The sequence below is a fragment of the Nyctibius grandis genome, chromosome 9 (genome assembly GCF_013368605.1).
Source record: "Nyctibius grandis isolate bNycGra1 chromosome 9, bNycGra1.pri, whole genome shotgun sequence".
Lineage (NCBI taxonomy): Eukaryota > Metazoa > Chordata > Aves > Nyctibiiformes > Nyctibiidae > Nyctibius > Nyctibius grandis.
This window is the reverse complement of record NC_090666.1, coordinates 14,568,256-14,584,861: the sequence shown is the minus strand read 5'-3', so window position 1 is coordinate 14,584,861 and position 16,606 is coordinate 14,568,256. Positions and strand designations below refer to the sequence as shown.

General features: G+C 36.3%; 1 protein-coding gene across 2 annotated transcripts in view; it reads right to left on the bottom strand.

Annotated features, from left to right (window-relative positions):
- GPR155 (G protein-coupled receptor 155) overlaps positions 1-16,606 on the bottom strand; it is a 30,799-nt gene that overhangs the window by 3,647 nt on the left and 10,546 nt on the right. For both annotated transcript variants that reach the window (XM_068407881.1, XM_068407882.1), the window contains exons 3-15: positions 15,062-15,461; positions 13,567-13,732; positions 12,111-12,266; positions 10,446-10,529; positions 9,056-9,176; positions 7,643-7,727; positions 7,471-7,561; positions 6,425-6,674; positions 5,700-5,801; positions 3,813-3,946; positions 2,595-2,690; positions 1,537-1,601; positions 670-807 (exon numbers count right to left, since the gene is read on the bottom strand). In XM_068407881.1, coding sequence (XP_068263982.1) covers positions 670-807; positions 1,537-1,601; positions 2,595-2,690; positions 3,813-3,946; positions 5,700-5,801; positions 6,425-6,674; positions 7,471-7,561; positions 7,643-7,727; positions 9,056-9,176; positions 10,446-10,529; positions 12,111-12,266; positions 13,567-13,732; positions 15,062-15,461 — 1,888 coding nt within the window. The remainder of the gene's footprint in view (positions 1-669; positions 808-1,536; positions 1,602-2,594; positions 2,691-3,812; positions 3,947-5,699; positions 5,802-6,424; positions 6,675-7,470; positions 7,562-7,642; positions 7,728-9,055; positions 9,177-10,445; positions 10,530-12,110; positions 12,267-13,566; positions 13,733-15,061; positions 15,462-16,606) is intronic.

Sequence of the window (16,606 nt, the reverse complement as noted above, 5' to 3'; positions counted from 1 at the left end):
AATACATAATCCATGATTTGGGTATCATAATTTGCCTCTGAAAGCTTTGCTGATCTCACAAACTGAGGCTTAGGCCTCATGAGAGGAATGAGCAAAATAAATTGTATGAACTCCAAAGGGGTGTAAAGGTCCTAAAAACACTATAATCTCACATATTGAGTGGCCTCTGAGCACACACTGACATCAGTTGCAACAGTTCTGCCGCCTGTAAAAGCTATTTCTTAGTAAACATTCAGTCACATAAATACTGACATCTTCTTAATCTCAAAACAAAACAAATGAAGGGTCTCAGTCTGACAAAACTCAGACACATGCACTCTGTTACAGGCATTATCACATACATTTCTTCAGAAAGTTTTTCTCTCCTGAACTCCAGCTAAATGCAAAAAATGGGGCAATGCCTTAATGATATAAAACGTCTTATAATTTATATAAAACCTAGACAGGATAATGTGATAACTTGCACCTCAGTGTTTCAGTGTGAGACTAGAAACACTTCTCTCTTACTGCTAAATTCTTAATCATCACCTTGAGGTTTGAATAAATATGCCACAACAGGAATCGCCCACAGACAGATAAAATTAAATAATAATTTAATTGAATTTCATTATTTCCAAAAGGTGAGCTATGTCCTTTGTAACAGGTTATATGTGCAGGGAGGAACCTTACCTTCTGCCTTTGACAATACTTTTGACACAGTGATCTCTATGATAACGAACAAACTGTTGACAGGTCATCCTGATTTCCTCAGGTACAGAGGGATCTGTATGCCCTGTTGCTTCCCTTCCTCCCCAGAAAAATTCAAGTCTTTAAAAAAGAAAAAAAAGAAAAAAGGAAAAATGAAAATAAATGAAAAAGCAAATCAACCAGAGGCGTTTTTAAGGAAACTGCAAGTAATAGAAAATAGGAAGCTTATCACAACTGTTTTACTGTTTTCGTGCCCAATACTTTATATACAATCTTCCTAATATACTTGTATGGCCTCTGAACACTGAGAGGTTTTATTCTAGGCTCAGGCAGAAGGAAAGACAGAGAGTAGTTGGGAGCCAGCTTTAGCTGCTGGATTCACACCGCAGCCAGCTAGCTCCAAGTTAAAGATGGCTTTGTACAACTTCCTCCTCCACAGTGAAAGTGTCTATTCACACAAAGTACTTGCATGAGGTTACGAATACAGGACTTTAAAACAGTGATGACAGAATCTGGTTCAGCATTCACATCTAAGTTTTAATTTATCAGCTGAAATTATTTCTGAAGATCCATCATCTCTCTAATCCAATCACATACTTCATCATTTGCCTAAGATTTTGTCTTTAGGGAGCCTGTGGGATTTTTGTCTTTCGGAGTGCCATTAGGACAGCAGTAAAAACTAATGCACAGTTAACTACAATTAGCTCTCCACAACGGGGAGAGAAAGGAAATTTGGAAGACTGAACAAATAGGAAATGGAATGCAATGGCACTGAACACTCAATATCCTTTAAAAATGGTTATCGTTAATAATTAAGTTTATAGGTGTAAGTGTAAAAATTCTATTTACCTTCGCTTGAATGGTAGAATGATTAAATGCTTATCTAAGCCAAAAATACCAAAGCAAATGAATCCCTGGAGGAAAAAACAGAAAAAGCAACATCAGGCAAAACCTTTGGTTTCTGAAGAACAGAAAGAAAATATTAAAAACTCATTGCCAAAACACACGTGAAAAGTATCCCTCTTCTCTAGCTACCATTCAAAATGAATTTTGTTTCTGCTTTGATTTTTCAAAAAAGTCTTAAAAAGACAGATTAATACATAACAGTCCATCAAAGAAACTCTTCAAAAAACAGTTCAGTAAACCTAATGCTGTGACGTGCCACCTGACACTTAAGGATAACTGGCTATCCTTACGTACCCAGTTATATAAACCTGTCTTTGTTAATGTCAAGAAAAGAACTGACAGTGTAATCTGAATGCTAGAATGCTCTCTAGCTGATTCATTTTTCTATGACACTTTTGTATCAGAACTACTATCATTACTTGATACTGCAGTGCACCTTGTAGGCACATCTGTCCACAGATCTCTAAAACATTCCTCTAGTATGTGTATTAGCACTGCCTTGCTTTCACCTTCATAGCTAACAAAGCTACCCTGTGTCAGGTTGCACTGAAATAGGCCATGTGCAGCTGGAACAATTATACTTCTAACTGTCAGCTATTAGTTACTGGTGCTGTAACTGAAGAGATAACAACTTAAAGCCTTATAGCGAAAGTATCCATGCGGCCATCTTGGACCTTTTTAGTTATACTGGTGTAACTCCACAGAAGCGACACCGGTGAAGCTTTCTGGTACGAACAAGGCTAAAACCCTACTCAGTTTCTATAGGCATTTGGCATTCAGTTGTCATTTGCACCTTTGAAAGTGTTCATGCACGTAAGAGACATGCATTATGATAAGAAAATTAACAAAGCAAAAGAAAAATCTTGAGAAAAAAAGGCAAAACAACATAAGGAGCTGGTGATTTCAGCATTGTTTGAGGACTTCAACTTACACTGCTTGTAACAGCATCTGCTGCAACACCTACTAACAAAGCCATTTTCAGAACAAACATTGATAAGTACCTGACCAAAATTAAACACAGCACAGAAAAACTGCAACTCCACATACAGCCTTCCAGGCTCTTGGTTGAACAGCCACCACAAACAACTGGAAAGATTCTGTTAAGAAAAAAACCAACAGAAACCACAAACCTAACCTGACTGTTAAAAATCAAAAGCACTTTCCTACTCTTCACATGCTAACAGATTCTTGCACAATTTTCACTGTCTTTATTTAACAAATTATTCAGATAAAGACAAATAAGAAGGAATAAACACCTTAAAACATCATTTTAGTCAGGCTTAATAGCTTGGGGGACAGGGGAAGAGCTTGTTGTTTGTAAACAAAATAAAATGCAAAACATACCATGTAGAGGTCCTGCCCCTTCACACATTTACATAAGGAACTTGCCTTAAGCATACTTAGGTATTCAACCTAACACAGATAATATTAGCCCAGACGGATTTGCAGTATTTGTCTTTAGGCCTGTTTAGCTGAGACCAGAGCTTCCTGCATACTTTTTGCATAGTTAAGATTTCGTTAAGCTGAAGCACTTGCCACTTCAGCTATTTTAGATGCCTGGCAGAAGGAAAAAACCTCCAAAGTTAACTCTTTTGGGTGTAAAGGCTAATTCTTTAATGTAACTGGTCTCATTTCATAGTATCTGTGTAATCATTCAGATACAACTAAAATAGAGGGTAACATTTGGGACACCTCTTAAATATAGAAGATGTAAAAAGTATATTAGCATGGAATATTTGATACAGGAAATTTGAGAGGGGGAAAACTTCCATTTTGTAATTAACAGAACCTGAAAAGCAACAGTAGTAGCTATTACACTACACAGTTGTGCCACACTGTCCTACTTTGCAGTATTCCATATTTCTGCCATAGTATTTTCCATTTCAAATAAAAATACTTCCCCCCTAATTGTCATCCACAAGAAGCTCAACTTTGAGCATCACATTCAGAGAGAGCTGTTTCTCATCTTTATCACAGTTAAAAATTCTCCAGTGTGGCTTACTCACTAACATCATCAATCTTAACTTGCCTTTAATCTATGATGTGGCACAGAAAAATTAATTTTATGATATCCCTCCTCCAGTAAGGGACCAAAATAAAGCCTCTAATTTACCAAATTGTTACATGAGTAACTGGAAGATTTTTACTGGACTGTCTACATAGCTTCCCTAAAAATCATTCCATCTCAGTGAGTTAACGTGGGGAGAAAAAATATTTACAGCAAACAGGCCAACAATAAGAAGTAAGCACAGCAGCACATGTCTGGCCAGTTGTTTGTCTCCAGTTTGTAGAAGCTGTTCTTCGTGAGCCAACACACAGGTTCGAGCACTGCAATGACTCACACACTGATCAGCTGAAAAACAAACCAGAATTTTTCATTAGGCTTCTAACTTACAAACTCCATGAGCAAACTTGTTAACATAACTTGCTGAGTTAAATTACCTTGTAAGTATCTGTACTGAAGTCACACACACAAAATTTAGTATTAGCTTTGACAATAACCTGTTCAGACATCTATTCTCAAATGAAACAGTAGTTTACATGTACTGTTAAAATGAAGAAACTTTTTGCAACAGAGCTCTTCTTTCAAAGGTTTAATGCAAACTTAAGTTGCAGTTAAGATTTAGAAAACACTACTAGAAATAATGAAAAAATAGATATATCAGAACAGTTTTTAAACTTATAATTAATTTCTGGAATAAATATTTCACATATACCCTCAGCTCTAACGTTTTCACTCTGTATCTCAGCGTTGTCGTGCTCTAGATCAGACAGTAAACCTTATCTATTTCAGTTCTGTGACTGTAGTTTTAACATGGTATATCAGAACACTGTCATAATTCTATCATTCAAAAGAGCCAAACACACAGAGAATGGATACTTGTCTTTCACCTAGGGAGTTCTACGGAATTCCGAGTATCCTCCTCTAGATGGCAGTGAAAAACTTCCTGGCAAGGACATACCTAAGAACTTGCACCAGATACCTGTCATAGCAGTTCAATGGGATAATAGAAGGATTAGTAATTATTGCAGCCAAAGTTACACAAGTGTATCCATCACAATTTGCTTTTACTGATTTATAGTTTTGAAGTGTTGACTCAGTAGGCCGAAAAAATTTCCACTCAATCATAATATATTTTCTACATTATCTTTTAGGATAAGAAAATTAAACTGGCCTTCCTCTATCATTGGAAGACATTCTTATGATGCTTGTCTGAATTATTTAGTAAATAAAATAGTTGGCAATAGGTGGAAAGCCAGCATTTTGTGATAGGAGACATAGCTAAGCGTATTTCAGTGTGAAATATTTAGATTTGTTGAAAGTTATGTTGCATCCAAACAAAGCATAAGAATATGAACTTCCTTGTTAAGGATGCAAAAAAAAAACCAAGAAAAAGAAAATAGGAAAAAGAGAAAGGCTGCACTGCAGCTAGCTTTGATTATTGAAAGTAATGTATGATGAGAATGGGCTGAGCATTCAGTTTTCCATCAGGTGCTGAACAGTCACTTTGATCAATTTTTCTTACTTCAGTGACTTCTAAGGCCCCCTTAGTCAATTTTCTCCATCTCTCTCCCCTAGACATGAACAGTACAACACCATGGACATTTGATCTAATCTGCAGTAAGTGCTTGTTCCTCTAGATCTCATTCAGGTTTCTCATTCAAAACCTGTGCACAGATTACAGATTACAACAAAGGCTTCAAAGGCCTTTTTAGAAGACACAAGATGCAAATATGAGAAAGTGTGTTTAAGTTGAAAACTTGAGGCAAAGTAGGGTTCTGCATTCAACTTCCCAGCATCCAAACAAGGCAATGATAGACAGGTAAAGTCTGAATGCTCAGAAGGACATGTTAAAGTAGCTTAGTGGTAAAAAACCAGCCCAAAACAACTGTCTATCTTGAGCACTGAAAGATTACTAATAAGTATCAGGCAGAAGAGAACAAACACTTAACATACCACCTAATACTTGAATTTAAGATGAAATATAAGTTATCCGGGTAAAGTTGAGAGAATAACAGCCCAAACAGTTTCTTTGTGAGAACACCACACATAAATGTTGTGAAAGAGTTTGTAGTATTAAAACAAGGAGACACTACTGCTTTACCTGTCTCAATTGGAAGAACCTTGCTTTCAACAGCATTTGACGCTGCTTTGCTCTCTCTAGCACAGGATAATTCACCATTTGTTGTTTGACAAGAACAGCAACCTATTAAGCATATACAGTAACAGGATAGTTAGCTTCCTTCACTACCATAATTTATTTTCCAAGTAAAACAATATATTCTATATAGCTTTAACTACTACGCTCAAAAATAACCCAAAAGGAGAAAGCAGACTTAATTTTTCCAATTTGCTGAGAGGATAAGTGGGTTACACTGCTAATATATAGAAATATTTAACATAGCACTAGCACCATGGAAGCAACACAAGTACTTCTGGCTAGAGGGGAAACATACGGGAAGTGATCAAAAAGGCTACGTACAAACAAGGAGGATTACAAGCACATTGAGTAGCAATGCTGCTGGCATATAATTCATTCTCAGAGAGATGGTTTAGCTGGTAAACAAACTAAGGCACCTAATGGACTGCATTTATCACATCCTTATCAAGATACCACTGCTTACATAAAAACCATACACATGCTTTTTTTCCTGTCCACTTCCGCCACCCTTACAGTGATAACCATCAAATTTCCCTTAGAAACATAAACCTAAATCCTTGGGCAGTAATAACTAGATTTTCTTCTGTCCCAGTGTGACACTTGAAGGTGTAAACATTATTTTATCGTATCCTGAGCCATTTATTCTTTTACAAAGCTACTTTCTCTACCTCTTTCTGCAGATGCCTGTGCAGAAGATCCTGGAGAAGGCTGTGTAGAAGATCCTGGAGAAGGCTGAGGCACAGTGGCTGAAACTCCATTCCTCTCACTCCCTTCCGCTTCAACCTGCTCCACTTGGCTATGTGGTGAATACGGGTTCAATACCTCATAGCTTGACCCTTGCCTATTTCTGTTCATGCACATAAGTGAGATACCTGACATCAATATACTGATGAACAGGATCACTGCTGTGGTAATTATCTGTTAAGAGAGCAAAGGAAATACACTTAAATACAAAATAAAGGAAAATAGTTGCATATATCTGTCTTTCTAACTTCTGTACTTTCCTAAGTATACTAACAAATGCATCTGAATAAGACAGAGTTTTCTATATTTACTGCTCTTGCATCTTGTGGCACTGAAAGAGCAATCAAGCAATAGTACACGAAAGTAACTAATTTTCCTTGCCTAAGTAAATATTTTTTTCTTTTTTTTTGTGGGGACCCCTATTTCCCAGGCAATCCGAAAACATCCCCTCATCATCATCTTTCCCCTCAGGATCATTAGTGCTCCAGTTTAAGTTCTGTTCAGGTACCTTCTAATTCCAAAGAGGAATGTGCTCTTGTCACCCTCTGGCACAGCCCTAATTTCCATGCTTTTGCCAATGGGGAGCATCCTATTAATTAACCTTTCCTTCTAATCATCTGCCACGGGTACCCAGAGTCCACTCTGAGGTTATTTAATACTTGTGAAAGCGCCATATAAATAAACTTGAGATACTCATAGCCTCTCTATCCATAAGAAAGAGGGAAAACATGACAACTATCTATGCTAGTGCACTTTACATCCTGTGATAAGAGGAACTATTTATTGGTAAAAACGGTAGTTCAGGCTCAGGGGCTGTATCAATCTATAAGCATTCTGTAATGATACTGTTATTATGGTAGCCTATACTTTGACTGAAAGCTACTTACACAAGAAGCAGAGAACACAATTTCTCAATAATGTATTGGACATGGCAGAAGTCTGAAGTGATGAGGACAGAACATATTCATACCTGATATTTTCCATAGAAAAAGGCAGAGTCAATACTAGTGTTGTTACATTCACCAACAATTAGCAAGATTCCCACCAGAACTGCTGGGACTCTGAAAGAGCAAAATATGAACAAAGTAACGTATTTAGCATGCTCCCACTAATTTTACGAGGAAACACCTGAATTAACTTACCCCCATCCAGCTATGATAATAAATCCAATGGGAATCTTTACTGTTTCTCTCTTCCTCAACAGAAACAAAGAGAACGATAGAAAACCTACAAAAAAAAAATCAAAAGAAATGCCTTGTTTATTATTAAAAAGGGAACTGATAATTACAGAATCGAAACACTCTATGATGTGACCTGCACAATAACTAAGATATTCTGCTTAGACCTTCAAATAGTCCAAAATTCTTTTTCTAGTTGTATTCTGAGAAAGGAAAATAGAAACACCTATTATCTTAAAAGATCATTATTAATAACAAAGCACTGAAGAAATTCCAGCGCACTTTATATTAAATATACACTTATAAATGCTTACAAAGGTTCAATAACGGTTTAAAAGATATCATAAGAACATTTAAGACACAAGTAACTAATTTACTAAGGTATCAACAGCATTTGATCTAGACTGACAATCTTAAGCAACCAACAAATAATGTTGTATTCTGTTATGAGATTTCTTTAAAAACTGACTAGTTCTTTATGAAGTCATGACAAATTTCACAAAAAAAAGTTTCACTTACTTTTACATATATAACTATATATGGGAGTATCTTCTGGGAATGCCTATTCTATTCACAACTCAGAAGCTCAGCAACATTTCCCATGCTGAAGCAAAGCTACTATTTCTTTCAGGCTACACTAATCATGTGCTACCTATTTCAGCTAAACACAACACTGTTTAAACACTACAAAAACACCACAGAAATTAAACCCTTAAACTTCTGGACTCAAGAACAATATATAAAGTCTCCTGAATACCCAAAGTTTCTTTTTTTATCATACATACAAGGTTCTCCAAGCTTCCGAATGCACCTTTCAACTCTGCCTACTCCAAGTAATCCCTTAATTAATCATCTACACCTGCAGAACACACACATTGTTTTTAGAAATTGCAACTGCCAGGGGAAAGAAATGTTAAAGTTACTTTGGTATTTCCCTTCATTCTGTATTTCCTGCTTTTCTGAGGCACAAGGTTTTAAAATCTTCTTAACGCTGAATAATTTAACATCTTAAATTCTACAATAATTAAAAACTGGCAATAAGCTTTTGACTAGCTGAAGGGCAACCCATCACATCCACTCTATTTGTAATTGCTTCTGCCTGGAGAGCATGCTCCTGTCTCTTGTTACAAGCTAGCGAGGCTGGTGTATCTAGCAAGACAAACAAGACCTGCCCTAGCTATAAACTTCCAATAGCAGAAGCAGTGCCTGACACAGCCCAGTGTTGCTAGCGCTGCAGCTTGGCACAGTTTACAAGCATGCACATCTGTAGCATTACATACAAGTGAAAGGAACAATTACGCTGAAGAATATAATCACATTATTTCAGTACATCAATCTTTTATTACAGTACCTAGGTTCTGCCTAGAAAAATCATACCTGTCCACAGGTAGGTGCTATAAAGTGAGCTGTAGAGGAATATGAATACTAGGATCTGCATGGTGATGTCTTTCTCTTTAACAATGAAATTCCATACCACCATTCCAATGCACGCAATAAACTGGAAAGAAAGGTAAGATGTCATGATTTACATTGCAAAAGCAAGGTGACAAGAAAAACTGAACACAGCATAATATTGCTACAATAAGCTTCAAAACTCCACCCCCAGATTCACTAGAATGTAATTTTGTGAACTGGATTGTTCCCATAGAAGTAAAGCAGCACAGCAGTAAGCTCAGTATTACAGTTATGTCACTGACTAGGGTATCCTGTTTTCAGGGGGTTTTTTTGACAGCAAATATATAGCTCAGATAAACTGGGAGTAAGACAAGTCAGGAAAAAAATATATAAACTTAATCTGTATATATCTTATTGTAAAGCTGTTTTTAAATACAAACCATTTATCTGAAATGAATTGGACATGAAGCTGAGGTCAACAGATATTTGTTCAGCCAAGAACTATAAACGTTTTCACCCAGAGACACCTCACATGTGACAGTTTTAGTACAGAAGGAATCTGAAAAAATAGGCTGAAATATTATAGAAACAGTAATACAATAATTCAATTTTTTTAAAAAATGAAAGTTAACTTTGCTGTTATAGACGAGAAGCACCTGCAACTCTCATACATTACTTTTTTCAAATGTGACCCCATGATCAGACCTCAGAGAGTTTACTCTCTTTTTTTACAGATGTATTACAAGCACAGGCTGCTCTAACTGAGTTTAACAGCAGTTGTACAGTTGACTTCAAGGGAAGAAGGAACATGTACTCTATAGTTTTCTCTCCGTTTAAATAACAATTAAAATTAGTTCAGAGCTATTTGGCTTTGCTTCTCCCTAGCCACCAGCCATGCATTCCCACAGCCCTCCCTTGCATCAGCACTGGCACCTGTCTCCTCCCTCAGCGAGCCACTTCAGGATGCTAAACAAGCATGGGGATTAGTTTCCTATTTAGCTCCTTGAATGAGGTCAACATAGAGCCAAATACACACTGTGGCTGATCCTGGCATTGTTGACTTCAGATTGGCATAAACTGACATGGAAGTGCCCTCAACACTGTTAGGCAGTAACTTATAGTGCTAAAAATATATTTCAGAAGCCACTCTCCATTCTGATTGCTTATAGTTCTGTTTGAGAACCGAACTACCAGCATCAACTCTCATTCTCTTCAAGGGTGTATTTTAACACGCAGAAATTGTTTAGACAAGTTAACATTAGATTCCCCTGCCCTTCTTACCTGACTACAAAGATGTAACTGTAGAAACCAAACTTGTAAAAATGTTAAAAACAAGACGTTAAAAAAAAAAAACATTCTTCTTACTACTGACCTGAGCAACAAGTAGATTTGTTGTAATCATATGAGGAAGCTGTTTGTATTTCTTACTCAGAAGAACAACAATAAGAGACCAGATCTGGAACACACAAGATAAAAATGAATTTAAGGCTCATCTTCATTTAGCCCGCACCCAGGGCTAAACAATAAACAGGTTTTTTCTCACCCAATGTCCCTTCCCCAAATGAGGAAGAGAATTGAGAAAAGGAGGGAGACTCGTGGGCTTGAAGTTAAACAGATTTAATAAAATAAGTAAACCAGTATCAATAAAACCACAAAACACACAAAATTATACTTATCTACAGAGCACTCGCAAGTTGCTCCGGGAATAGCAATTGTTGGGAATGAGGAAGAGGGAGAAGAGATGAGAGCAAAAAGAGCCCCACCTTTCCCCATCAGCTTTTCCATTTATAGTGAACTTGATGTTAATGACATAGAATACACCTGTGGGTCAGCCTGGGTCAGCTGCCCTGGATTTAACTGCTAAGGCCATGGCTGGCCACAAACTGAAACAAAATCCCAATGAAACTAGGACAAAGCTAAAACAAAAATCAGAAGAACAAGATGAGTATTCTGGCAGACTATGGTGAAATTAAATACAGAACAGATCTTCTTGACGAGTTTCTTGGTAACATGACTACTGTAGTCAGCTCCACACGATCTCCTGCCAGTCCCTATGCCTCAAAAAACATGTCCAGAAAAAGCAATGCATCTTTGTGTTTTCATGATGGTAAAATATTTCCAGGGGGTACTAAAGGCTTGCCTCTAGTGCGCAGAAGCCTGGTTGTTCCTCAGGACATAAATGACCACAGAATAGCCTGGCAATTTAAAAAGTAAAAGGTTCTGCTTCCCTCCCGCCCCCTGCCATCATTAGTGAATCTCCCAAGGTTATTTGTGACAGCAAGAGGCAGTGTTCACTTGTAGCTTCCCTTGAAGCACAGTTTCAAGACAACAGGACTTCAGTGAGACACAACTTAAGAAAATTCCAACTTCCTCCAACACGGATGTTTTTAATTTAAAAAAGCAAACAAAATAAACACGCTATCTGTAGCACCTATAAAGCCAAATACAATTCACACTGGACTTCTGGGATATCAACCCCCTTTTTAAGAACTGGGCACCCAGAATTTCTAGGAAAGGAATTTGATAAAGCTAAATTAAAACTTCCAAGTTAAACATTTTCACTAATACTCATTAATACTTCATTAAATAAATATTCACTGATGTTTCTGGAGCTGAATAGTCTCCATTACTGTGATATACAAGCACCTCACATGGTTTGATGTAATTATTCCCTGTGAGGTAAGCCAGTACTGTTATTCCCCTATGCCCCATTATTTTTTAAAAAACAAAGAGGCACTAAGGGCAAGTAGCTGACAGCTCATCCACACGCGCATTTTATGTATCAGGCAGCCAAATCCCGAACTCTCAAGCCCTGCTCCAGTGCTCTAATTCACTTACCCATCTTCCTCTACAGTGCAGCTTTCCAGCTGACCCATTGCTAAATGAAGAAGATTTTTAACTTCTTCCTCATCCTTCTGCAACAGGATACAATGCTGAAATGCAAATCTCGTCTCATCATGGCTCGATTTGCTGCTTATGTACTAACACTACCCTGACATGACAGCATGCTTTTGTATTTCATTTCACCAACACTTACCAGAGAGACGAGGCTGACAACACTTATGTCAAAGCTAACATTTTGGAGTGCAGATGCCAGTGGGTTGGGGTCCATAGATGGAATGGTCAACAGCCATGCAGAAACATACATAATAGGTGCAGACACAAAAGTGCTTATCACCATGCCTGAGGTAATCTGCAAAAAGAGTCAAACAAACAAGAACAAAGTTAATCAAGCTAAATAATCTACTTTCAGGAATACAACCACAAATTGTACCTTTGACTTAAACATACATAGACCTTTAACAAATCGCTGAGTTATTTCTAGGACAAATTATTCGGAATTTGAGCCAGAAAGTATCCATTGTATACATTCAGTTAAACTGAAAAATTAACAAGCGTCTGAAATAGTAGGAATACAGAGTTCCTTACTCAAATTCTTAGAGCTTTTTCATGGTTGTTAAATATACTAATGACTACAGTCTAGGGTCAATTTACAGTGTCACAATTTACTTTTGGATGCAAAGATTCACACCACAAATAAATAAGAAACATGTAGTTATGCAAATACTAACATGCACCAATTCATGAGAAGAAGCCATATATATTAACATTTAAGTGATTTCTTTTTTGGCTTCTCATTTTCTTTCTGCTTTCTAGAATTTGCACAGTGATCGAAGTGTGAATTTTTATTCATACTACAGATCTCTCTTTTAAAGAGACTTCCTCAGTTTGTTGGGCACAAAATTCTATCTTGTAACGTTTACTTTTAGTGTCCTTCCCCCCCCCACCTTTTCTTCAAAAAAAACCCTAAACAAACAAACCAAAAATAGATGACATTAAAAACAATGGAAGTCAACAGGAATATTTTAACGTCACCTCAAGTGGAAGAAAGGAAACAGTTACGAAATTTTTATCTTAAGTTGAAAGATAATTGATATCCACTACTACAAAAAAAAAAAAGTAAAATGCATTTCTATTGCAAGATTTAACTGAAGGGCAACACAACAGAACCAATTAAAGCCTAAGTTCTTCCATAAGTTTTCAGTATTAAGCTGGCACTGTTCTTACTGAAGTCAGTAACATTATTTCTGTTTTTTCTTACAAAAACAGTAGCTCAAAGATAAGGTTTTTGGAAAACAAAAACCAAAAAACCCAAAGCAACAACAAAAAAAACAACAAACCCACAACAAAGATACAAGTTCTTTATATTTAAAGTTATCCTACTTCTTCCTACTAGAGTCATGAATAAGGAAAGTACAAGGACTTATTTATGAACATGTACTATCAAGATACTTGAGACATTAGGAAAGAGTACTTTGCTTAATTAATAATCTGAAATATAATTTGTATTTGAGATCTAGGGAATACAAGTAAGTCTAAGGAGTCTATACTACAGAAAAGGAAATCCATCAAGCCTATTTATTTATTTAAGTATTTCATCAACAAAATTAAGCTCAAAGTTAGTATATATTTGGGAAAAGCTAACTACATACAATTCCTACTTCCATATTAAATTGACTTGCAAATATTGCGACACCAGGTGCTGCTGGAAAAACTCCATAAAGAAATGCATAGTTTGATAAACTGGTATGGTTGACTATGCTGTCACTCTTGTCCAAGAGTTCCACCATTTCTCTACAGAGAAATGGCATCATAAGTCTGAAAAGAGAGGGAAAAAAGTCATTACCAAAAAACATTACTCAAGCTATAACAACAGACTCTTCTTTACTCAGAAAATGAACCAAAAGGAAATGTAAGGCTTGTTTGAATACTATTCATGAAAAGCAAAATATTGGTATCACTTCGAATTATTGCCTTTTCTTTTACCATGACATCTACTAGCTGCTTCAAAATTGTGTCACAAGTTAAACCAAAAAAAAATTGTAAAAATGACACCATATCTGGGATATAAGCATATTCTCTGATTGTGCAGACACATTTTTTGTATAAAACTCAGATTTAGAAAGGTAAAATATAAAAAAAAAACCCTCATTTTTCAACTGTTGAAGTATTAGTAGCTGTTAGCAGTCAGCAGCTTTGAAAATTAGACCTCGTTTATGTAACCTGTCTGAAATACAACAAGGGCTCAAGATTAAGTATCCCACTCTGAAAGTTTTGGCCAGCAAAACAACTTTGCATCAATGCTATTCTGTTCGCCTTTAGCAATACCCCAGATCTCACATAGATAATTACATAAACTCACCAGTAAAGCAAAGTGGTAACATTAAAAACAATTTTTTTCTCATGTTTTTACAAAATTTGTCATTGAGCTGTTTACAAACTAGGTCTTTAAGTTTGCTAGTTAGTTGTACTGATATTCAAATGCACCTTCAAACTTTACATTATAAACTTCATCACCAAACGATTGTTCTATTATGTTAATTGTAGCTCTGTAGCAAATAAAATATTTAGTTCACCAGTAACTGAGATATATTCAAGGGAATATAATGATGGCGTAAGTTCTAAATACAAATTGTCATTTAATCGTGCTCAAAAGTCAGACAGCTTAAGAGTGTGAAGTGATCATTTTTAAGCTCTTCCAATACAGCAGTTTCAAAGGTTTATAGACAATGCAAGCAAAAGCAACTAATTTAGAGATGTACTGTTTAATCCAAAGAAAATGCAAATACTATTCAAATAATACTTAAACTCACTCTTGTCTAACTAATTAAATAGTAAATTTTAATTTAAGCTAGTAATTGTCCATACACCCAATTCATGACAGATGGCCTACAGGCAATCCATGAAGCCACAGCACCTCTGAATTTTTTTCTCTGCAGAGACTGACAACAGGCTTCTGGTGTGCAAAATTTCTTTTAAAAGTTAACAGTTGTATACGATCAGAGTTTGGGAAGCAGTCATCCAAAATGCTGCAAATGAAACATACTACCGCTATAATGATTTTGAGAGAAAAGCCATCTGACCAGCATATTCAGAGCTTAAAACATCTAGAGAACAAAATTATAAAAGTACATAAATCAAACTTACAGTTTAGCTGTGATGAGAAGGATCAGTGCAACAAACATACCCTTTGTCAGTTTTTTTGTTTGTCCCACCATAGTTAGTCCAAGGTAAAAAAGTGCGGAGCCAGAAAATGAACTGCCCAGTCCGTCAAGGAAGTTTTCAAGGTATTCGGGAATTTTCTGGCCAAGAATAAAGTTTGAGGCAATTCCTATGAAGACCATGAATACAATTGGGTTCTGCAAAACTCGAAGGAGTGCTAGGCCCACTATTTTGAGTTTGCTCTGTGACACTGTGCGATTATCCCTCCACTTCTGGATTTCACAGAAGATAAACCCAAGAGGGTTTAGCATCATAAGAGATATTGGAGCCACTAGGTAAATGTACTGGAGATATTCTGGGTAAGTGGTTTGATACAAAGCTTCAACTAGAAGACAGGAAATGAAAAGTGATGAGTGATAACATTTCAGCATAAAAATACATTAGTACTGAAACGAAGTTTTGTTGCCTGAAAACTAGAGAAAAATTAATTATCCTTCAGAAGTAACTGCATTTACAATTGATATAAGATGATGTAGTAAGAGAAGTACGCCCAATCACCATCAGGCCACAGTCATCTAATGAACACATTAAAGATCAAAGATTAACTATCCAACACTATTAAATGATTCTATGAATATTCAACATTTACAGGAAAAAAAGAATAATATAACAATCCCACATGCCCTTTGAGTCATCCTAAATGCTGAAAAAAATTGGGTTTTTGCTGAATTGCTTTTCGTCCCCAGAAACATGAGAGCTGTGGAGAATTACATGCACCTTTGCAGGATACCAGTTGCTTCCCATCTTAGGGGAGTCTCACATCTCTGGAATTTAACCAGTTTCCAGTGGCTAAGTCAGGTGTAATCTTTCTACACTGATTCTGTACAACACAGCAAAGCAACAACCAAATAAAAAATACATTAGCACATAATTATCAGTTCATTTTCTGGGACTACTCAGGACAAGAGTTATCGCTGTAGTTCTGGTCCCTCAGGGAACTGTAAATCATGAGCATTTGTTTTCATTGCTACTACATACTTGTGAGTCAAGGTAAAACTGCTTCTTATTTCAAGTTTGAGCTAACAGCACTTCAAAAATCATCAGAAGACTCTGGAAAGATATCCAATATTCTATCCTAGAGTGAATTTAAAACCCCTCCCCCAGTATTTTTAAAGTAGGATTTTGTTTTCTTTTAATTATAATACCCTATATTAAGGGCACTTGTAAAGCTGCAAGGTCTTGAACCCTGCAGAATGCAGATAGTTTTGGTCTCCCTATCATAATTTTGTGACTTCATATTGAAAAATGGAAAAAGAAAAGGAAAAATTATGCATATGAAGCTCTTCCTCACATAAGCAGCAAAATAACGTTTAAATTCCATCACTGCTTCATGGTTGCACTTTAAATGTGCTTTATAAACAAAGAGTTCAAGTGAAATTATTTTAAAGCTCCTAGGTCTGTACTGTTGTATTTGCTATATATGTATTAAATGATGAATTAAATCTACCAGAATTGCTGTTTATCTGGTTA